The sequence below is a fragment of the Cicer arietinum genome, chromosome 6 (assembly GCF_000331145.2).
Source record: "Cicer arietinum cultivar CDC Frontier isolate Library 1 chromosome 6, Cicar.CDCFrontier_v2.0, whole genome shotgun sequence".
Taxonomy (NCBI): domain Eukaryota; kingdom Viridiplantae; phylum Streptophyta; class Magnoliopsida; order Fabales; family Fabaceae; genus Cicer; species Cicer arietinum.
In genome coordinates, this window is record NC_021165.2 from 65,283,467 (window position 1) to 65,307,650 (window position 24,184).

The following is a 24,184-nucleotide window of genomic DNA, read 5'->3' on the forward strand; positions in this document are numbered from 1 at the left end:
TGACTTGTTTTACATTTGATTTCTTACCATTGAATCACTTTATCCAGCTGCCTCTCCATACATAAAAAAAAAGTGATGTTTGTTTGTTTGTTGTCATAATATATGAGTGTTATGGTTGACGAGGAATGTGATTTTATTTAAAGGGAGGAGTGGCTAGTCATAGTTACACTTTCTCATATTGTTTTCTCAATAAGAAAATTAATTAATTTTATAAATTTTATATAAAATGTAATTTAAATTTATTAAATTATTTTTTTGAATGTTAAATTTTTAACTACTGATATTAAATATTTTTTACTAAAGTGAAAATATATTAAAAATATTAATATTAAGTCAAAAATAATTATTTTTATTTATAATAGTAATCAAAGGAAATATAAAAATATCATCTTATACGAAGGGATTGTAGAAATTTAAGATTGTTATTTTCTGATGAGTGTTGGAATCCGATAGAATGCATTCAGAGGACCTATATTAGTGTTGTATGAGTTGGAATATCTATTATTAATTACATTTATGTTTTATATTAAAAAGTTTAGTTTAAGATTATCGGTTAGGGAAACCATATTAGTATTTCAGTTTTCAGACAAGACAAAGATGAAACTTGATACCATCTGCCAACAAAAGAGATGGAAGTGGTGTTAGTCAAATGTATTGTTAAGGGCAACAAGGCATAGCAGTCAGACCCAATTTTCAAGATAATCATGATTGTTTATAGAATTACTGAATTGGACAGAGCACTTCATCATGGTGAGGAATTGGTGGCGCTGAATTTTAAAATTATATTTTTATATTTAGTTTTATAATAAATATCTTTAGAATATTTAAAATTGATACAATGAAATCGTTTAAGAGTTTGATGTCTGACATGTGCAATATTAATTCCATCCATTTTTATGAACTATTTTAACTTTTTTTTTTAACAAAAAGAATTGGTATGTATAAGCAACGCATCCCATCGTCAAATGTCAAAATATTTACTAGTGACTCAAAACATGAATTTGACATAAATGTTTAGAAACCGCAAGCATAATTACTGTGGCGGTGTAAGAACAGGTAGAACATGTATAAATCTTTTTTTTGTCAAACGTGCAATCTAAATTGAAAACCAGCATAAGTATTCAATAAATGCAGAGTTTCCCTTAAATCACTTGCAGTATGCAAAACTTTAAATTGATAAAAGAAAAACTTCATATCTCATAAGCTGAAACAGAACATAATTGAAACAAAAATATGCTGTACACTAATTTGTTGCATAACCTTGCGAACCGAGAATAAGGTCCACCAGTGTTGGTCCAAATATATCATACAGATAATAAAATCAATATTTACCACCATGTTCATCAATCTAGAACAGCAACCTCTTGGTCAACCCTCCAGTAATTTGCATCATTGAACTCCTTCACACCAGGACTGTCCTCTTCAGAACTTTCCTTTTCTGGCACTTTTGGCACTACGTTTCTTTTTAATGGCTCGGCTTCCCCAACTATCCCTTCTTTGAGAGCTTGTTCCATTGCCTTACCCGTCCCTTCTAACTCTACACCTACAAACTCCACATCCTCTTCAAATAACGACGGTACAGCTACCGATCTTTGACTTGAATCTCCACCCCCATCCATTGAGTCTCTAGTAACCGGTGACCCATTTGATAATAAAGATTCCCCATTTGAAGAATTCGTATTCTGGTTGCCAAGATGAGACTTAACTGACAAATTACTAGCAGAGTCACCATGATCTATAAAAGGATTCATACTTGAGCCAGCAACTTGCATATCTGATGGCTCACCCCATCCTACCCAATCTGGTAAAGGCCTCTCCCCAAACAAGTCCTCATCCTCTGTTGCCTCAAACTTGTGGAATCCCATGTCATGCGAAGTGCTTGCTTTCTCACTTTCAAAATCTGAAGTGCCTTCATTCATGGAATCACTACCAGTTAATCCATTGAGTATGTTTGGGCTTGAGGTAGACGTGCCATTCACAGTATTTTTGCTGTCAGCTAATTCTTCATCCTCTCCAACCACTACCTCATCATCACTACTGTTTCTACCACCATTTACAGCTCCATTCAAGTTTATCTCATCCATCATTTCAGAGGATGATCTTCCACCAGTTTCATCACCAATGCTGTCATCTTGGAATGCAAACCAGTTGGAGTTTGTAAACAGATTGCTGCATAGAACATATAAAGTTAACTAATGTCAACATTTACTGTTGAGTGAAACCGAAAACACCTTGGACACCCAAAGATTGGTTGCCAAATTAAGTAATCATCCACAAAAGTGATGGGTATAAAATAAAAAAACAATAGATCTTCTACTGGGCATTTCCCAAAGGGTTGAAGATCAAAACACAGTTATGTAAATCCAGCAAGAAGCAGGCAATGAGCACAAATTGATGTATTAATGAAATTTTCAAATAAATTTAATATGTAAAAGGTGAAACAAAAAACAAAATGGAAGAGCAAGACCTTGTAGAAAAGTGGTTATATGAATGTAAAAACAGCTATACAATGATCATTTCTTCTTATGGTTTATCATCATTAATGTGTTTCATTCGACCAATCTTTATTAATTGTTAACATCTATCAAATTCAAAATATAGACATAAGCACAATGTTCAGATTAACTAAACTGCAGTAATATCCTGGTTGCAGTCTAAACTCCTAAATGCTACTTAGTTTTCTTACTTTTTTACCACATGCAAAGATTTAGTTTGTATTAATTTATGAGGACTTCTTAGTGAGGTGATTTGAGAGCTTTTGTCCAAGAAACCACATCTTGACAGCCGCCGCCCAGAGAAAACATATGTTACAAGGCTCTTAACAGAGGATTCAGATTTGTTGTTCTCCTTCTGCGAAAGATCTAAACTAGAACTCATCTTCAACAGACTAGAAAGGTACAGGCAGCAAGAAATCGTAGAGAAAGCACCAGAAATAGTAGGACCCACTGACCAAACTTGGCCAAAACAGGAAGGACGGCAGCAGACGAGTGGAACGGGATCGTAGGGGACATCGTCGGAGGTCTGGATGGTGGCGCATGGCCTTCACACGCTGGCGGAGCTTAAAGTGGCAAAAACGCGAGTGGCAGCGCGTGAGAAGGCTGATGGCGGCGGTGCTCCGGTGAATGGCCGATCTGACTAAGGCGAGTCTAATGGTGGGGGTGGTGTGACCCGTCGGGGTGTGTATGTTGGACAATTAACAGGACAGCCACGTATGTGACTGTGACGGCTAGGGTTTTTGAGACTTTGACAGACCCACAGATCGTGAGCTCTGATACCAACTTGAGAATTAGATTTTGGTGCTGAATAACTTGAGAGATTAGCTCTCAGCATGATATTATTTATAATCAGAATTGTACAAGGAGAGTCTCTTAATTAAGGAAATAAATCTGGACTAAATGCAACCTATATCAAACCTAATAAAAACAAAGAATAACATATCTTAATAATAACAAACTAAATATTTGCATGTCTCAATCTAAGGCAGGAATTGCTATTTCCCAGAGAAAGCAGGATATCTTGGAAGAAATCAGTATGCTAGATTGCAAGCCAATTGGCACCCCTATGGATCCAAATGTCAAACGTCTATCGAATGAGGGGGAGTCCTTTCCAGATCCAGGAAGATATAGGAGGTTAGTTGGGAAGTTGAATTACTTGACCATGACGAGGCCAGATATTTCATACGCTGTGAGTGTGGTGAGTCAATTCTTGAATTCCCCTTGTGATAGTCATTGGAATGATGTGGTTAGAATCTTGAGATACATTAAAGGAGCTCCAGAAAAAGGACTTGTTTACACAGACATAGGTAATTTAGATATTGTTGCTAACACAGATGGAGATTGGGCTGGAAGTCCTTCCGATAGACTGTCCACATCTGGTTATTGTGTTCTTATTAGAGGTAATTTGATTTCCTGAAAAAGCAAGAAGCAGAACATTGTTGCTAGATCTAGTGCTGAGGCTGAATATCGAGCTATGACACTTACTACTCAGGAGCTCATATGGCTCAGACACCTTCTCCAAGAATTGCGCTTTTTGTAATATAGGCACTATGAGTCTCATATGTGATAATCAAGCAGCCTTACATATTGCTTCTAATCCAGTCTTTCATGAGTGAACTAAACATATTGAAATTGATTGTCACTTTGTTTGTGAGAAGATTGTGTCTGGCGAGATTGCTACTTCATTTGTTGGTTCTAATGATCAACTGGCAAGCATTTTCACAAAGGCTCTTCAAGGACCAATGATAACTTATATATGTGACAAGCTCGATGCCTACAATCTGTATGCTCCAGCTTGAGAGGGAGTGTTGAGACATGCAAAGATTTAGTTTGTTATTATTAAGATATGTTATTCTTTGTTTTTATTAGGTTTGATATAGGTTGGATTTAGTCCAAATTTATTTCCTTAATTAAGAGATTCTCCTTGTACAATTCTGATTATAAATAATATCATGCTGAGAGCTAATCTCTCAAGTTATTCAGTACCAAAACCTAATTCTCAAGTTGGTTTATCGTCATTAATGTGTTTCATTCGACCAATCTTTATCAACAATAATTATTAATTGTTAACATCTATCAAATTCAAAATATAGACATAAGCACAATGTTCAGATTAACTAAACTGCAGTAATATCCTGGTTGCAGTCTAAACTCCTAAATGCTACTTAGCTTTCTTACTTCTTTTACCAATTCTAACACAGCCACCCCCTAGTACTAATTTCTGTATGTTATGGATAATTCACAACCACAGACAAGTCAACCATAAAGATGAAGCAGAAAAATGTTCAGAGCTTATGAAAAGTCAACCATAAAGATGAAGCAGAAAACATCTACAACAGTATCTGGCAATATATAACATGTTTTATGTGTAAACACAAGTGAGTTCTTTATTTGTGTATGTCATTTTGCATAAATTATCATACTGCCTGATATAACAAGATCACATTTCTTCAAACCAAATGCCTGGCTATACGAATATGACAATAATTACTCACCTCCCTTGATCGTCACCAAGTCTAAGTGACGATATGACTACTTCAGCAGAATCATCATCAAAGTAGACATCCTACATTTGATCAAACAAAAAAAAAAGTTACCAAAAAATGTAAAATTACTATATGATAGATGAAGAAAGTAAAAGATAAAATACTTTTATATTTTATTACTACAGCCTTAAGCTCTTTATATAGGGAAAAAAATTACAATAGTAATAATGACAGAATTATAAAATAAAAATAAACATAATAATATAAAATAAAAGAGAATCAAATCTGATTCTATCATGTTGTACAAGGTTATGAGCTATACTTATTGTTGTTTTGTTATTATAGAACAATTTTAAGGGTGAGTTAACTTTCATTTTCAGTTCGTCCAAGAGTTTACGAATCCATAAAAGTTCACAGATTCCTTGAGCCATTGCTCTGAATTCAGCTTCTGCACTGCTTCGAGAAACAACCCCTTGTTTCTTACTTCTCCAAGTAACTAAATTACCCCAAACATAGGCACAATATCCAGTGGCGAATTTTCAACCAGTAATTGATCCTGCCCAATCAGCATCTGTAAATATAGAGACTTCTCTGTCATTAGTTTTCTTGAAGCACAAACCCTTTTCAAGATTGGATTTCAAGTGCCTTAAGATCCTATAAACTGCCTCCAAGTGTTCTTCATAGGAAGAATGCATGAATTGACTTACAACACTTATAGAGAAAGCGATGTCAAGTCTAGTGTGGGCTAGATAAATAAGTTTGCCGACTAACCTCTAGTATCTTACAATCTCAACAGGAACACTGTCTTTTCTCCCAAAGTTTAGTATTTAATTCCATAGGAGTATCTGCTGGTCTACACCCACTCATCCTAGTTTCTTCCAAGAGATCTAGGATGTATTTTCTTTGAGAAACAACAATTCCCTTCTTTGAGCGAACAACTTCCATACCAAAAAAATATTTAAGCGCGCCTAAATGTTTGATCTCAAATTCTTTTATCAAGTTTTTCTTCAATCTTTCCATCTCAACAATGTCATCTCCAGTGAGAATAATATCATCTACATATACAATTAGAATTACAATTTTACCAACATTAGAGAACTTCATGAACAAAGTATGGTCTAATTGTCCTTGCATATATCCTTGTCTTTTGACCGACTGAATGAATTTTTCAAACCAAGCCCTTGGGGATTGCTTGAGACCATAAAGGGATTTTTGTAGTTTGTACACATTTGAACCAAATTTATCTTCAAAGCCAGGTGGACTATCCATGTATACTTTCTCCTGCAAATCACCATTCAGAAACGCATTCTTTACATCAAGTTGGTTAAGAGACCAATCTAAATTCACTGCCGAGGACAAGAGAACTCTCTAATACTGTTTAATTGGCAACGAGAGCAAAAGTCTCCGAGTAATCAATGCCATATGTCTGAGTAAACCCTTTAGCAACCAAGCGTGTCTTGTATCTTTCAACTGTGTTATCAGAATTAAATTTCACAATAAATAACCATTTACAACCAACAGTATTCTTTCCTGTAGGTAACGTCATGACTCTGCAAGTTTGATTCTTCTCAAGAGCTCTCATCTCCTTAAGAACAGCTTCCTTCCACTTTGAAATTTTTAGAGCCTCCTGTATATTTTTTTGGAATTTCTACAGCAGACAACTTAGAGTTAAATGCAGCAAATGAAGAAGACAATTTCGAGTATGACACATAATTAAACAAAGGATATTTAGTGCATGATCTAACAGGTTTTCTAATTGCAATAGGAAGGTCTATATCAGGATACTCGACATGACTCTTAAGAACAGAAAAAGACTTACATGTATCAAGATGATGTGTTGGATTATTTATTGGTTTGGAATCTTGGAAGGGTCGGAGAATGGGTCCTTTATTTATCTGTTTATAGTTTCTTCTTTCAAAGACATTTCCCTCCCAAGTAGGGTCAATTGTAGTAAACCTGTTTTGTGTCTCTTTATTTGAGTCATTATGTTGTGGCATTTCATGTGGTCCTTCATTATTATTGAGATCAAGAATTTGATCATTGTGATTTTGATTTGAAATCGACGCCCTCGAATCTGTCAAAACCTCATTCATAAGTGGATTGAGTTCCAATATGGATTGTTGGACATTTTCTTTTGGTGCATCAATATAAGTCTCAGAATTTTGTGACAACACTATATCACTAAAAGTAATGACGTTTTCAAAAGTAAAAGATGAATCTTCCTTAAAATTTCCCCCTGAAGATGAATGTCATTAAAAAATGGTTGATTTTCAACAAAAGTAACATCCATGGTTACAAAAACTCTTTGATTTTGGTTCAAAACACCGATACCCCTTCATAATTGGAGAATAACCGGTAAACACACATTTTATTGCTCGTGGCTCGAGTTTGTCAAGTTGTGTATGTGCATGAACAAAAGCAGTGCAACCAAAACTTTTAGTGGCAAATCAGCAGAGACACTAGTCAAAGGAAAATAATTTCGAAAAACATCAAGAGCGATATGAAAATCTAAAACTTTAGATGGCATTCGATTAATTAAATATGATGCAATTAAAACAGATTCACCCCACAAATATTTTGGAACCTTATTTGCAAATAGTAAAACTCTAGCAACCTCAAGAAGATGCCTATTCTTTCTCTCTGCAATTCCATTTTGTTGGGGTGTATTAACAAGAACTTTGATGAACAACCCTTTTGCAAGAAAAAAATCGGACAATAGTATATTAAAATATTCTTTTCCATTGTCACTTCTGAAGACTTGAATATTTGTTTGGTATTGAGTGTGCACCATTTTAAAGAAATTTTTGACAACCTGCTCAACTTCCGATTTTTCTTTCAATAGATAAACCCAACAAATTCTAGTATGATCATCAATAAAAGTTATAAACCATTTTTTATTAGAAAATGTGTTTATTCTATTAGGACCCCAAACATCACTATGAATAACTGCAAACGGTTTTGATTGTTTATATGGTTGTGTAGAAAAAAGAAGAATGTTGATGTTTAGCAAATTCACAAGTTTCACAATGAAATAAAGACGAATCATTCTTAGAAAATAATTTAGAAAACAAATGTTTCAAATACAGAAAACTAGGATGTCCTAACCATTTTGTTTCAAATACGGAAAACTAGGATGTCCTAACCATAAATGCCATAACATAATATCATCATTATTATAAGGAACAAAAATAGATTCAAAGCAGGTAAATGTTCATTGTTGGTCTTTGAAGTCGAGTCCATTGTCAAGATAATAGAGTCCTCCACTCTCCTTAGCATTGCCAATCATCTTCTCCGTGCTCAAATCCTTAAAAGTGCAATGAGAATGAAAGAAGTTAGCTTGACAATTTATATCCTTTGTTAGTTTAGTAATGGATAACAGATTACATGATAAATTGGGAACATGTAAGACATCTTTTAAGGTTAACACAGGTGACAGAATAACAGAACATTTCCCTGCAATGGCTGAAAGAGAGCCATCTGCAATTTTAATTTTGTGGTTACCTGCACAAGGACTATAAGAAGAAAACAGACTCAACTCTCCAGTCATATGATCAGTAGCACCAAAATCGAAAATCCAAGTATGGTTGGGAGTGACACTAAGTAGAGCAATATTTGGAAAATTACCTCTCTAAACTATAGAGCAAAAAGAAGTTTGAGACTCAAGAAGTTTGTACAATTGATCTAATTGTTCTTTGGTGAAAGGAGATGGGCTTGAAGGAGATTGCTTCTCTTGATTAGAGGTACCAGCTTGGAGGGCATGACCTTCGTCTCCTCCTTTTTTCTTTCAATTTAGAGGTTTTCCATGGAGCTTCCAACATGTATCACGTGTGTGCCATGGACGTTTGCAATGTTCACACCATGGTTTCTTGCTATCTCTCTTCTCGTCTTCATTCTTAGTGACTAGGACAGAGCGTTCAACCTCAACAACAGAAGGTAACTTACCCATCGTAACACATTGTCTCGCCTCTTCTCTTCTAACTTTTGAAAACGCTTCCCAAAACGATGGCAATGGAATTTTTTCCAATATTCTGCCTCGGACTTCATCAAGCCGCTTATTAAGCCCAACCAAGAACATAAATACTTGGTCGTTCTCCTGTCTCTTAAGAAACAAAACATTGTCGTTAATGATCATCATAACAGAGATTCAATTCTTGCCATAGTGCCATCAACTCATTATAATCGGTAGTGACATCTTTATCTCCTTGTTTGGCATGCCACAATCATGATTTGAGATCAAAAATTTTAGAAGAATTCTGAATGTCAGAATATGTTTCTTTGACAGCCTCCCAAACTTCATTCGCATTAGGCAAAAACATAAAAGGTTTTCTAATCGCTGATTCCATATTACTAAGCAACTAAGCAACAATATCAGAGTTCTCAGATTTCCAAAACCTATAATTCGGATCAGTTGTGGCAGGCATTTGCACCTCTCCTGTGAGTAGGGGTGGGAACAGGCCAGGTCAGGCTTTGAAAGGCCTGAGTCTGGCCTACGATTAATATTTTAGGCCTAAGCCTGGCCTACGGCCTATCATAGGCTTTTTTTTTTCAGCCTGACTTGGCCTTTTTAAAAGTCTGGTCTGGCCTGGAAGTCTATTTAAAAGCTTTATTCATATTAAAACATTTAAATTCTCTACTCATACCACATGCTCTCCACATACCAATATCAATGTACATATCTATATATATTAAACAAAAAATAATTTTTCTAACAAAATAATTTTAAAAAAATCTGAAACAAACATCATTTAAACCCTAAAACATAATTCTTAATTTCAAAGAATATTTTTTTTTTTCTGAAACAAACGCAGCCATTATTACCTCTCAAACAAATATGGAAGGACTACTGAGTTATTGACTAATTGAATGACTACTGAATATAGAACGACTATCAAATATGGAATGACTACCGAATATGGAATGACTACTGAGTCTAATTGATAGAATTTAAAATAGGAAATAATATTATTGATATAATAATAAAAAATAATATTAATAAATAACTAAATATATATAGACCGGCTTGTCAGGCCTAATAGACTTCTTTATAAGCCTGAGACTGACCTATTTAAATAAATAGGCTTTAAAAATAGCTTGAGCTTAACCTTTTTATTAAATAGGCCAGACAATAGGCCCCTGTCGGACGGCCTATCCTATTCTCATCCCTACTTGTGAGGGAACCATATTTGTCCTTACCGTATAGTATCAATCTTGCGGTTTGGGACCATTCAACATATTTTTTTCCATTTAGTTGTTAGATGTCAACCTTGAGGACATTAGAAGTTCCCTCATGGCCAAAAAAAATTGGAAAAACTATTTCAGCCACCACTGCCGCCTGGGCCGCTGCCACTGCCTAAACCAATAATGTCGGTGTTGATGACTACTTCTGATTTTTCACTCAAATTGTCGTCGTTTTTGACTACTTCTGATTTTTCACCCAAAACATCGTCGTTGCTGTCGCCGCTACCTATAAGGGCTACCACTAGGTAGATAAAAAACAAATAGAGTCGACTCTTTAGCTCAGTTGGTTAGAGCGTCACAAGGTCAAAGGTTTAACCCTTTTAGTTTTGGAACCCCAAACTCCACTAGGTTGCGGAACCCTAACCAAAAGCTCTTGATACCATGAAGAAAGTAAAAGACAAAATACTTTCATATTTTATTACTACAGCCCTAAGCTATTTATATAGGAAAAAAAATTACAATTGTAATACTAAGTAATAATGATAGAATTATAAAATAAAAATAAACATAATAATAATATAAAATAAAAGAGAATCAAATTTGATTTCTCTTTATTCTTCAACAATAAAACACATACAATCAAATCAGTGATGTCAAAATGCAAGATTACAATGTGTTGGAAACCCTAGCCACCTCCATTGTGGCCACCTTGGGTTGCATTCACTGCATCCTCTTAACACCTTCAAAGAATTGGGTATGATCATGTGAGGGGGTGTGTTAAGATCCAACATTGACTAGAGATATGACCAAATAGTCTATACAAGGCTTGGGCAATTCTCAGTTCCTCACCCTTTGAGCTAACTTTGGGTTTTGAGCTAGCCTCGGTCAAAATGCTAATATGGCATGAGTTTATCCTAGATTTATTATTGAGCCACTAGCATTTGCCAATTGTTCATGCTCCAAATGTCAGGTCCTACACATGACAAGGAAACCCTAGTTGCTTTCATTGTGTCCATTTTGGGTTGTCTTCATCGGGTTGGGCGTGAGGGGGATTCTTTTTTTTTTATAGACAAATGCTAGTAGATTAATGGTTGTTAGTTTTCAGGAATTGAAGCCTAGACTTCTTGGTTAAAACTCCTTTAGCATTCCTCAAGCTCACCAACCAAGCTGCCTACTTGGTACTGTGATGGCAAATTTTGACACCCACATCAATTAGAGATACGGTATGGTCAAAGTAACCCTTATAAGGCTTGAGCAATCCTCAGCCCTTGAGCTAACTTTTGGGTTGACTAAGGCCTGGCCCAAATTCTAAGAGTATAGGATGAGTACCGCTAAACTAAACCACATAAGAAAATGAATAAGGGGCAAACTAGGGATTAGGGTAGTAACAACCTTTCGTACAAGGCAAGGAGGGTGGGAAAGATTAGTAATGAAGATAGAAGGGAAATTTAGGGAAGAAGGCATCCGATCAAATATTTTATGAAAATTAGTTTAGTTACCATAAATAAACAAAATTGTTACCTCGTCATCTCGTTCAACACCACCATGATCCTGTAATTATGATCATCGATGCATTAGTCCAGCATATGAAGGTTGTAGTGTCAAAAATAAAAAATAAAAATGGGATGCTAAAAAGAGGGGAGACAGATGATAGCACACAGACAGACAACCATCAACAAACCTCTTCATTCTCCTCATTTCCATAAATTTTGTATCCAAAAGCCTGGCTCAAATTATTTGCTAATGCTGCAACGTCATAGTCTCTATCATGAATATCATCGTCATCACTATCCCTCATCCTATCTTGTAATGCAGTTGGACGTCTGCACACATAACGAGGAAAATAAAAGATCAACCAAAATAATGAAGGGCTTGCAGCATCCACTCACCCATGATTTTAATGTCAGACACAAAACCAAGCCCACCAAACCCCTATTACTCAAGATAATCTCACTTGTTATCACACGACTACCCATTTAAGGCATATCCTTGCCCATTTTGGTACTCAGATGCTGTTAAATGTGACACCCTTATACCCCACCCTTTGACCCCACATGTTATGAAAGGACCTGTAAACGTGGAGATATGCAAATAAAAACATAAGCCTTGCCCATTTTTACTTTTATCACTAAACCAAAATTTACACCACCAATTAAGACATAAGCCGAAGAAAAACACCTTGATAATTGAAATCAGAGCTTACCCACAAGCCCAACGGTTAACATTCTCAACCACATTCCGCTCCTGAAGAACTGTAGCTTGCCACTCATTCCACGCATGGTTCTCCTACAAATGTTGAAGAAATAAATTTTTAGTATATATTAGATAGAGTTAATGCAAACATAATTTTCAGATGTGAGTTCAACTCCATTGACTAAGGCCCAAGAAAACTACTCAACTAAGAGAGTGAGAGGACAATGAAGCCCAGGGAAACACATCATGGACTCTTATCCTCAAAGTAAAACAAAATGAGCTTTTACACAAAAAGAGATATCAAAGCTTCTTATTTCATAAAAAAAAATAAAAAATAAAAAAATAAAGAGAGAGAGAGATACCAAAGCTTCTACAATGAGTTTTTAAGCAAATTTGTCAAGGATTTAGTTCAAGGCATATATTAGAACAAATGTTTTTTATATTTAATATTTATTACAAGATGGCAAGGTTTCATATACTACTTAGTACTTACTATGAAATCCATTAACCTTATTCCATGAATTTATAGAAACTAACCTGAAGACATGCCACAATGTGGCTTTGGTTGTGAGCCATCTGAATGAGTTTATTACCAATTCTGGTAATATGTCCAATGTTTCCTACCCGTGTCGCCCGTTTTCCAGCCGCAGGTACTGTTCGCTGCAAGATCACATAAATTCAGCTTAAAGATGTTCATAAACAGTGCATATAGAACATATCACATGTACTCGTGTCTGATATATCTTTCTTTTCACTTTTAATTTAATAAAAGATGAAGAAAATCAAGATAGCTGAATTTCATATACTATTGTTGAAGTTGTGGGATTTTAGAGAAAAGGAGAAGAGAAAATAATAACGGTTTGAATATTATTGAAAATAGCTTAATGCTGATTTGATTACAAAAGATTCAATACTAATCTCTATTTATAGAGAAACATAGACTCAATCCTAAATCAGGAACAAATCATAATAATAAATAGAGATATTCTAAGATTCTCTATGATTATAAATTGATCATAGAAAATAAATCAAGATACTCTAATATAATATAAAAGATATTATAAGATATTTCTAATATTTTAACACTCCCCCTCAAGCTAAAGCTTACTAAGTTTTAGCTTGTTACAAGAAAACAATGTTTTGCTCTGCAAAATAATAAAAAAAAAGATGGAAAGGCAACTCAGGGATGCAGGTGAAGTCGAAGAGAATTGCTATAAATACAGCCTAGCCAGATAGCCGGAATGATCATCCGCATGAGAGAAATTCATGGCAAGCAGTTGAAAAAAGCAAGGTCTGTCCTTCTAAAAAACTGCATTTGGAAGCTTCAAACCAATAATATCAGAGACTCAAAATATTTAAACTTGAATTTGCTTCAAGGAGAGAGAGGCATGCTTCAAGGAGAGAAAGGCAAGGCCAGTACATCTGAGACAAAGATGGGGCCAGTGTATCTGAGACAAATTGCCAAGTTGTATGCATGTGGTTCGAAAGAAAAAAACTTAAAACTGATCTGAAACCAGGAAGGAAAACTCAATCTAGACGACTGAAACATTATGCCGGAAAGCGGACAGACGCGTCTGAGCTCGAGACTGTTGGTGGCGGCGCGTGAGATAAACACGGCGGATCTTGGAGGCACATGAGCGCGTGTGGAGCAACTTTTGACCTAAAAGAAAATATGGGTTGTGTAGATTGGGAGATTCCGCACACAATAGAAGTGGTTGTGTCGGAAAACTTTTCCAGCAGCGACGGCATGCAGCAACAGCAGATGGCAGCAATAGGAGACAGGACAGCAGCAACGACAGGCAGTAGCAGACGGCAGCGGCGACAGATCTACTCGCATGAGAGATTTGCAGCGCGTGAGAGCGCCTGTGACGGTTTTTGGCGACACGCTTTTGGGCATGACCTGATCTGGAGATGACTGTTGTTCGCAGGAAAATTTGCCAGAAATAATGGCAGCGGCGGCAGTAACAAATTGAATGGAAATCGAGTGAAATGTGTCGGAATTTTGAAAAAGAGAAACTATGATTATATTCCCTAACTGTTGGGAACCCGGCAGCGGAATAGAGACGGGATCGTTCAAGGAGGATCGAAATAGGCTCTAGATACCATGTTGAAGTTGTGGGATTTTAGAGAAAAGGAGGAGAGAAAATAATAAAGGTTTGAATATTATTGAAAATAGCTTAATGCTGACTTGATTACAAAAGATTCAATACTAATCTCTATATATAGAGAAACATAGATTCAATCCTAAATCAGGAACAAATCATAATAGTAAAGAGAGATATTCTAAGATTCTCTATGATTATAAATTAATCATAAAAAATAAATCAAGATACTCTAATATAATATAAAAGATACTATAAAACATTATAAGATATCCAGCCGCAGGTACTGTTCGCTGCAAGATCACATAAATTCAGCTTAAAGATGTTCATAAACAGTGCATATAGAATATATCACACGTACTCGTGTCTGATATATCTTTCTTTTCACTTTTAATTTAAATTTAATAAAAGATGAAGAAAATCAAGATAGCTGAATTTCATATACTATAAAAAGATTTCCAAGCGCATTATGTTTCTCAGCATCATAGTTTTAAGAGCTGTATATTAGTGACTAAATATACACACAATCTTTCATGTATTAGTTTAAGGCATCCATTTACCTGATTGCCTTCAGCAGAAAGAGTACATTGCTTATCTACTTGGAGAAATCTCCCAATTAAATCACAATCTCGGAGAAGATGATCAATAATGACATCAGCTTTGCTCTCCAAACATGAAAAGATGATACTTTCTATGTGATGGTGTAAGGAGTTATTGTACGGATACCTGTATTAGTAGATAATGTATTAACAGTGAGAAACACCTATGCACAATGCATCAAGATTATTTTAGACATCTATGCAACTCTGCGAAACTGAAAATTAAAAATTGCTTACTCAAAGAAAAGGTCAACGATTCGTCCAATGGTTCCTGAGTTGACCAATTCTTTTTCTGCCACTTCATTTCTGGTTTTTAAAAGTACTGCAACAAATTCCACGATCTGAAATAAATAGGAAATTGATCAGAGAAAGAACATATATCTAATATGATAATTAGAGCTATCTTTTTGTTTAGGAATTCAAGAGTGCTCAAAGTACATAATGAAGATTGAAGGTTATATGTGGAATAAGATTAAATCTCAACTGACAACTACGGCCTAGTTCCTAATGGGGCAGCCACATCAAATTTGGGATAAAATATAACAAACCTTCAATCGATGCTTGCCAAGTGGAGGTCTCAATTCACCATATGTTGTCGGCAATACCTTGTCATCAGATGACACATCCAAAAGCACAAGCAAGTCACCTGTAGACAAAATATGCAACCTTAATTATGATGTGACAGATTATGCACAAAACAGAAGAGATAAGTTTTCTTATCACTCTTCAAGACTCCAAGTCAAAATATAACCAAAGGTACATAACTACTACGATCTACCACAGCCCCCTCCCTCCTCTCCCAAAGAAACAGCCAGACAAAACTGACATTCACAACAATTTAACCGAAGGTATTTTGATAGCTATTGATGAGGCTAGAAGAATTGGGAAACAAGTGGCTGTCAGAAAATGAAAAAAAATCAATGGTTCTCAAAATAACTCCTACCTCTGTCCCTAATTATAAGCACCATTTGGAAGGAAAAAAAATTGTCCCTAAATATAAGCACTCTTTCAACTTACTATGTGCATTTATTATTATTTTCCAAACATACCCCTTATTAATACTACTAATTTACCTTGGAATATAGTCAAATTTCACACATTCAAAAACAAAGGTTATTTTAGGGGCATTAATACATAAAATAAACACATTAACTATTCTACGAACTTTTCTTAATAAGAGTGAAAAAAACAATGGGTGGTTATAAAAAGGGATGGAGGTAGGAGAACCCAAACTACAGTACAACCCATTTAATTGGCAAGGATCCATGCATCTTTCTTCTAGGAAAAGTACTGATCCACTTCCTTTCTATTGGTAAATTCCAGATTATTCTGTTACAGTTTAACAGCACTGCTCTCCAGTGATTTTTTTACCAGGACAAAAATGGTAAATGATGATTATATTTTGTTGCAACAAATGAAAATCTTCAACTGAAAGTCTCAAACTAAGTAAAACACCGAAAAAATACCACATTACAAGCAAGGTTACAAAATCCCCACAAACTATAATTATCCATTCCCCTTTCTTGCAGTTTCTGCTTAATAGACCTCCTGTATACTAGGGTTCACCCTCTTAGTGTTTTTTTGTCAAAATCTTATTATTCATCAAAATGACTATGCATCTCATAACATAATTGAAAAAAACCTGTAAGTTTTTTTTAAATAGTTAATTTCCTTAAGTAATTTGAAATATATTACGATCTTAGTATTCATTCTGAACATGTAACATAAATAACTGGAAAACCCTAATGTATTGTTGAGCATATAAACTATTGCACGCATTGGGGATAACATAAACTATACTTACCAACTTTAGGGAGCATTGCACCAATAGTATCTGGGTTTACAGGAATTAGTGGTTCATACATGTTTTGATTTCGGAATGAATGAAAAAGTGGAGATGAAAAAGCTGATTTTTTGGGATCCAGCAAAGAAATACACACAGAAAGTGAGTTGACAAGGCTAGACTTCGATTGTGAATCTTCCAATGCGTAATCCAAAATTTTTGCAACACAACTGCAAAGTAATAAAAATTTACTAATTAATTTACAGGAATATATTAAGAAAGCAGAAAGTAAAGCCTTGCAAAGCAAACCTTGGACTTGAAAGCTTAATAGCTAAAGTGGATGATGGAATCCGGGTTATTGTACATAATGTTTCAGCTACATTGGCATGGACTTCAGGAGGACTCTGGTTCGAAAAAATAGGAAAAGTTGTCAGATTATTTATAACAATTTTCAAAAGACAACACGGAAGCAGATATCCCATAAAATTCAAACAGTCAATCTTTCAGTTTCCCAAAGGATTATTTTTCCATCTTTTTCCATTTACAGCTCTAAAATATATTTTATGTGAGCCAATGTGGACAAGACAAACTCAGAACACCACAACCATGCATTAATTGAAACAAAAAGATGTTGTCAGGTAGACCAATTCATTCAGCTGGCTGACATTATACACCCCTGCTAGTAGAACAAGTCAAAATTTAAGAGTGTGGCTTCATGTAAGCTAATGAACAAGAGTCTAATCAAATTTTATTAAACATCCTGAGGATCATCTACCAAAAAATGAATGAACTAGCCTCCTACAAAATTTGGTTAACATTATGATGTTTTGTATGCATCTAGGTGCATACGCAACATAAAGCCAATCAGGAACATCTGCTTGGAGGAATATAAACCTAGAATATAAATGTTTCACTTACCGAGGGACTTAATTTATCAACAATCATCTCTAGCAGGTTGCTCTCAGCCAACCATTGCATCACATCTATAAAGTTGGGATATGCATGGTCATCCGCACCAACTAATCGAGCCAAAACCTGTGGAAAGAACTTATCTCAGAACCCATTATAACACAATAGCAAGATCTCGATTATATTATATTGATGTTTACCTCCATGATGGAGGTTATGCCTATCAAATCAACCAGTTGGCGAAATACATGTTGATGGGCCTGCAGAAATATGCTAAAGCATGAATACAAGATAATTTCACAAGGACACCATGTAACTTATAGGTAAAGGTTAACTATAAAATAAACTACATATTGCTTCGCATGGTTATCAAATCATGAATCAGAATAGTGAATCAAATTTTATTATGAATTGTAATTATCAATAAAAATAAGACATTTCTAATTAATAAAAAAGAAAGTGACATAGCAAAATTATAAGTTGATATATTACATATGAACCTCAAAACAATTCAAGAATCAAGTCATAAATCAAATGACATTAGAAAAGTAGCTAGTTATACAAAGTTGACAACAAAAAGTGGTTCGCTACATTAAGTTTAGGTAGTGATTCATTAGAATGAATCAAAATTCATCATAATGAATTGAGATTCAAGATGAGATTCATGTCTAAAATAGATACGCACTAGAGATTTGTATCGACTGTGTTTGGTTATGTAACGAATCAAGATATGAATTGCGCATATCTTAAGATAATAACCATGCTGCTTCGCATAAAGATGTTATGAACAAAAGTAAAATGTTTTATACCCAGTGGTAGTTTGTTGCCCCTTTAAAATTGTAAAAATATCACATTATAGTAAAAAATTACTACAGATCAACATTGCTCTACTTACTTGAACATAACTGATAAGTGGTCCTGTCTTCCGGATCATTAGACAAACAACAACCTGGAAATGGCAACAAATTAGCATCAAGCAAATGATTTCAATATATCCATATAGTTATTATAGATAAAATGTCACAAAAACAAAAAGTTCTGACTGGCAAACATATACCTTGCTGAAGTACCCAGCCAGCAAGGTACTATGAGAACGATCAGGTTCCAAGAAGGAGAATAATAAGTTCATGAGCTGCAATAACAAGAATGGTAAGTGGAAACAACTACAAGCAAAGAAAACAAATATCAAAGTGTCATGAAAATGGAGTATAAACCTCCTCTTCATCCACCAAGGTCTTCAAAATGACATCAATTTCACATGTAAAGATCTCACAGGCCATGAACGGAAACCTAAATCATAGATCAACAAGCAGATCCTAAAATGGGGGAAACAAGAAACTTGAAACTTTCAAATATAAGTTCTTTTGAATCAAATTATTAGTTAAAACAGCATACTTGAAGACCCGTTTATTTTCCGCATTGTTTGGTGGTTCTTCAATAATGTAGCGAAGCAATTGCTCAACCTGTGCTTTATCTCTCAGACTGAAAACAAAAACAACAATAGCAAAAAAATCAATTACCTTTCACTGAATCACCTTTGTGTATCAAGCCTGTACTTTTTATGTAATTAAACTTACTCTCACCCAACACTGAAGGTAAAAATGTGCAGATACAGAAAAGAAATGAAAAACAACAACTAAGCCTTAGTTTCAACCAAGTGGGGGCTACATTTATTGTTCAACATCATTAGACTCCATCAAACCATAATAAGCACAGAATTGGCAGAAAATTGTTAGAGAAGGAAAAAGTCCCTTATTTTGAACTGATCAGAAACATACAAGTTAATGAGACGACTGTTCAAGGCCTTGCATTCCTGGATTATTTCTTCTTCATCCAGAAGCTCTTCCAAACTGTAGTTCTCCTTGTCCAATACTGCCTCGACCTGTAGACCATCAGCAATACAAAACAAGACATTGAGCATGTAAATAAGTTAGGCAAGCTTTCATCCCACCCTAGACTTTGATCATTAAACTAAAGCTTCCATCTTAATAATTTCACTTTAGTGATCTATCTTAACAGCAACATAGAATTATGATAATCATGAAAAGTTTAAAGCAAGTGTCGAGAACTGCCTTCAAAATTTGAATTCAAATCTATAAACACATGAAGCAAAAAGCTTCCATTAGCAAAAGACAATGACCGGGAACTTCATTTGAAATTTGAATTCAAATCTATAAAATACGAAAGTTAAAAAGTTTTTAAAGAAACTTTTTTATGAGATTCCTCTATCTTTCTCGTTTTTATTTAATGAAATTTGCATTAATCTGACTGTACATAGCTTTAAACAAGGACTTTTCAATACTCAGTAGGTATATATTCAAATTAACACCTTAAGATAGGAAAAGTAAGAAAAATTACGTAAAAAACATTAATTAATTGAATAATTTACAAACTAAAGCAACTGAAACTTACAACAGAATTAAAGCACAGAAGAAGTAAAATAAAGACAGCTAAGCTAAATTTGGTCCAGCAAATGAAAATTACGATTAAAACACGCGCTGCTAGCATGAAAGAACAATGAACTAATTAAGTAATTAATTAGCAATTAAAGAGAAATTAACTATTGCTAAATAATAACCGTGCAATTGAAAGGGGGAACTAAAACTAACTGATGCTACAACTAATGAGGGCAAAAAGAAATTAAAAATAGAGAAAGAATAGAAGAGGAAATTGAATGGAACAGAACAGAATTGGACTCTTACAGTAAGAGTGAAAAAAACTCACCGGAGATGAGGCGGATATGGAGGGGAGCTTCCAAAACATGGCGGCTAAGAAGACAGAGAGCGAAGGAGGATGGGGATCTGTGAAGTGTTGGTGTCTCTAGCAGGGGAGCATGGAATTGGGGAGGTGTAAATAGGAAACTGTAAACCCTAATTTCGATAGAGGGAGATCGAAAAGAAGCGAGGCTTGAAGATCGATACAGTGCTAGAGAGAGCAATTAGCTACGGACTACGGTAATGGAAGAGCAGTGAAAGGAGGGGACGGGATGCTCCGGTACAAAAATAATCTATACTCAGAAATTATTCTTTTGTTCTGTGAGATTTTATAAATATAATCTTTTAATTTTATTTATTTATTGACGTCTAATCATTTTATTTTAGAGTTGTTTTACATTGTATTTAATCTGAATTATCCATCTTATTATTTATTTTTTTTTAATAATCACCTATTAAAAATAATTATTCAATTATTAGACGTCAGTTTGTGCATAGTTTTTTCTCTTTATTTCATTTTGAAATTTATGAGAAATGAATTTTTGGGTAAGATGTAGAAAATATCGGAATCATAATACACCTATTTTTTTATGGATAATGTCAATTATTTAATTAAAAAATATAAGACTGTGTAATAATAGTGATAAACGAGTTAAGGAAAATAGTAATAAGATTGTAAAAAGTTCAATACCTATCTTTAATATTGGTCGTTTAAAAAAATATATTTAATTTTGATGAAAGTATAATGACAAAAAAGCATGTACTATATGTTTGTGTTAGAAAAATAACTGTCCATTGACACCTATAATGTATGAGCGAATATGGTTAATATAGAGTTTTACATCATCAACTAAAATCTAACTCAATCCAAAGTGTTTAGGTTTATTTATAGTTTACTTCAAACATACAATTAAATTTAAAGGGGTTTAGTTTGAGTAAGGAATTTATAATCTTAAACCCACAAAATCATTCTGTTGAATTAAACTTGTACACTTATTAAGTATGTTTGAAAGTTTGGTTTTGGAGGAGAAGATAATTTTTTTTTTTCAAATTAAGAAAACTTTACAATGTTTATAAAAATAAATTAAGTATAATTGAAATATTATATAATTATTTATCATGTTATTTTTGCAAAAAATTAAAATTAAAATTTTTAATATATATAGAGAGATCCACTAAAGTAGAGCCAACATGCCATCCTCAAAAAGTATGATGTGATGTGCAAATTTTGAATTTTGAATCCTATTTTTTATAAAAAAAAAAAGTATTTTTTTAATAAGTTATATAATGATCATAAAATTCATTATATTTGATGTGATATTGATTCATTTGTTATGTTTTTTTATATATTAATCAATTCATTTTGAATTATATACCTAAGATAATGATCATAAATTTCATTATTTTTTATGCGATCAGAGACTTTAGGGACTAATGAATAACAAGAGTAGGAAAATTGATAAACAATTTTTTTTTCGTTACCTAGGATTCTAATTTTAGTATAGAATAAAAATAATATTATTTTTTTACATATTCAACCATATGAATCCAACAATTTATAAGTTTAGAATTTAAAATTTAGAGTTTAAGAAAATTAATATTATTTTGTCTTTTAATATTATTTTGTCTTTTATCTTTTTTTTCTCGATTTGGTCTCTTATTTTAATTTTAAGTAACGATTTGATTCTTAATTTATGTCTTAAAATCTCAATAATGGTATTTTTTTTATAGAAAAACTTGGAAAATTCTTCAAACAAAATTTATAAAATTCATATATTCATCAAATTCATAACTCAAATTTTCAAATAAACTCATATTTTCATTTCTAAAAACAATAACAACACTAAATTCATTTTCTTTATTTTATTAATTATGTTTAATAAATTTTCTGATTATTGGATAATTTTTGCATGTAAATTATTGAACTTTAGATAAAGAATTCTAATTTATTAGTGTAAAAAAATTGTATTAAATTTTTTTTAGTGATTGAGTCAATTAAAATTTTGTTTTATATAAAATTCTGGTTTAATTGAAAATTTAATCTTTTTTTCAAAGTTGTTGTTGATAGTTAGGTTAAAATAATATCCTCGAGTGGAATTTTAATTGTCCGTCCCTTAAATTGAATATCGGCAATTTTGTTAATGTAATTAGTTTGATAACTTAAACTAATTGTGTGTAAATCAAGACTTGCAAGTAATAGTTGTCTAATTAAATTAATGTTCAATTAGTAAATTGTATACTCGTGTAATTCTCACGATTAAGATTGTGTATTTTGCAATTATTTTAGTTATATGCATTTAATCGTTCAAATAGTTGTCTAATATATTTTATATTAATGTTGCATTAGTTGTTAAAAGTGATTTCATTTATTATGAATGTTCTGGAATTATGATGCATCTTGTATATCTTCTTTTCATATGCATCCATCTTTTTCATTGGAATCTCAATATCATCAGTATTCTTTGGTGCAATATAATCATCTTCCACCAATTCCTTCATGATCTTATCAAAAATGAAGAAACTTCTCATCTTGTTCTTCTAGTACTCAAAATGTTCTCCATAAAATGGAAGTGGTCTATTGATGTTTCCTCCAACAGTTTCTTCACTGAATCTATACATGTTTAACTCTTGGATCTTTCATTAAACACCGTAAAATGCTCAACTATGAGACCGAACTCTGATTTCAATTGAAGGTGCAAACACGAGAAGGTGAGATTGAAATGTGTTTGACTAAGTTAATAACTTTTTTATTATTTGCTTAAATTGATTAAGACTTGATAATTTATTTGGAGTAGAAACAATAACAAAACTAAGGAGTGCGGGAATAAAGTGGCACAAGTAATTTATCTTGACTCACCACTAACTTGGCTACACTCAATCCCTTCACTCAGAAGAATTTAATCTACTAATTCAACAATTTGAATTACAAAGCACCTGACCCTTCAGACCAATCTTTTCAAATAGTCTCACAACCCCAAATTTTTTAGGAACACATACATGTTGAGACAAAATCTCTCAAAATGATTTTAATGATAACAAAATTACTTAAGAGATTATGATTGTGGTTAATGACTAACATGTGCTCTTGAGTGTATTCATTTAAGTTAATAGGTCATTAATCATTAAGGCAAAAAGAAGGAAAAAGTAATTCTGGCCTGAGGATGGAAAACCCTCGTGAGGATGGAAAACCCTCGTGAGGATGGAAATTGCTGCATGCGCGAGGATGGAAATTGCTGCAATTTGAAAATCTCCAGATCTGGACAATATGATTTCTCACCAGAATATTGTGTTTATTCAATTGTATATCAATGTCAAAAATGAATAAACAAAGCATTCAAAGCTAGAGTCAAAAGGTCAAAAGAAAAAGGTGAATATGGCTACATCTAGTATGTAAAGGAAAGGCTAGCAAAAGTGAAAGCAACCTATCAAGCATGTGCAAATGTCAAAATCTGATCATTTAATGGGCTTGCACGTTTCAATGCATAAGGAAGTCAAATTAGCAAAAGGCAACCTGAAACAAGCCAAAAATGGAAGATCACATGTTGCTGCCAGATCTGATCCTAGGACTGAGTATGACAGCCCTATGTCATAAAGTGGCTTTTTCTCTCATGTCCACATCACCTCAAAAGATGAAGCCAACCTAGACCTTAAAGACTTCGAAAAATGCAGCTAAGAAACAGCCTTGCACTCTGATTAAAGTGAAAAAGCAAGGACATGTCAAGATC

General features: G+C 33.7%; 1 protein-coding gene across 2 annotated transcripts; it reads right to left on the minus strand.

Moving 5' to 3' along the window:
• Window positions 1–1,136: 1,136 nt before the first annotated feature.
• LOC101492111 (uncharacterized) lies at window positions 1,137–20,761 on the minus strand. Of its 2 annotated transcripts, XM_004505954.4 has the most exons (19): window positions 20,470–20,759; window positions 19,524–19,627; window positions 19,141–19,227; window positions 18,960–19,035; window positions 18,803–18,877; window positions 18,641–18,694; window positions 17,946–18,005; window positions 17,755–17,871; window positions 17,146–17,240; window positions 16,858–17,066; window positions 15,602–15,699; window positions 15,291–15,394; window positions 15,015–15,180; window positions 12,890–13,012; window positions 12,363–12,445; window positions 11,841–11,982; window positions 11,681–11,710; window positions 4,991–5,061; window positions 1,137–2,169 (listed from the first exon to the last, which is right to left on the minus strand). In XM_004505954.4, the coding sequence occupies exons 1-19, from the start codon at window positions 20,506–20,508 to the stop codon at window positions 1,344–1,346; spliced, it is 2,559 nt and encodes an 852-aa protein (XP_004506011.1). In that variant the 5' UTR covers window positions 20,509–20,759; the 3' UTR covers window positions 1,137–1,343. The 2 variants fall into 2 exon arrangements, with proteins under 2 accessions (XP_004506011.1, XP_027191343.1); XM_027335542.2 differs by lacking the exons at window positions 1,137–2,169; window positions 4,991–5,061 and adding an exon at window positions 8,009–8,285 and having other exon boundaries at window positions 20,470–20,761.
• Window positions 20,762–24,184: the final 3,423 nt, after the last annotated feature.

What these genes read in the sequence shown, in the direction of transcription:
- LOC101492111 (XM_004505954.4), bottom strand. Translation starts at nt 20,508, where the DNA reads ATGTTTTGGAAGCTCCCCTCCATATCCGCCTCATCTCCG. An exon ending in ACATTGTGGCATGTCTTCAG is followed by an intron (nt 12,446 to 12,889) that starts GTTAGTTTCTAT and finishes CAACATTTGTAG; the next exon opens with GAGAACCATGCGTGGAATGA. An exon ending in GAAATGAGGAGAATGAAGAG is followed by an intron (nt 11,711 to 11,840) that starts GTTTGTTGATGG and finishes TCATAATTACAG; the next exon opens with GATCATGGTGGTGTTGAACG.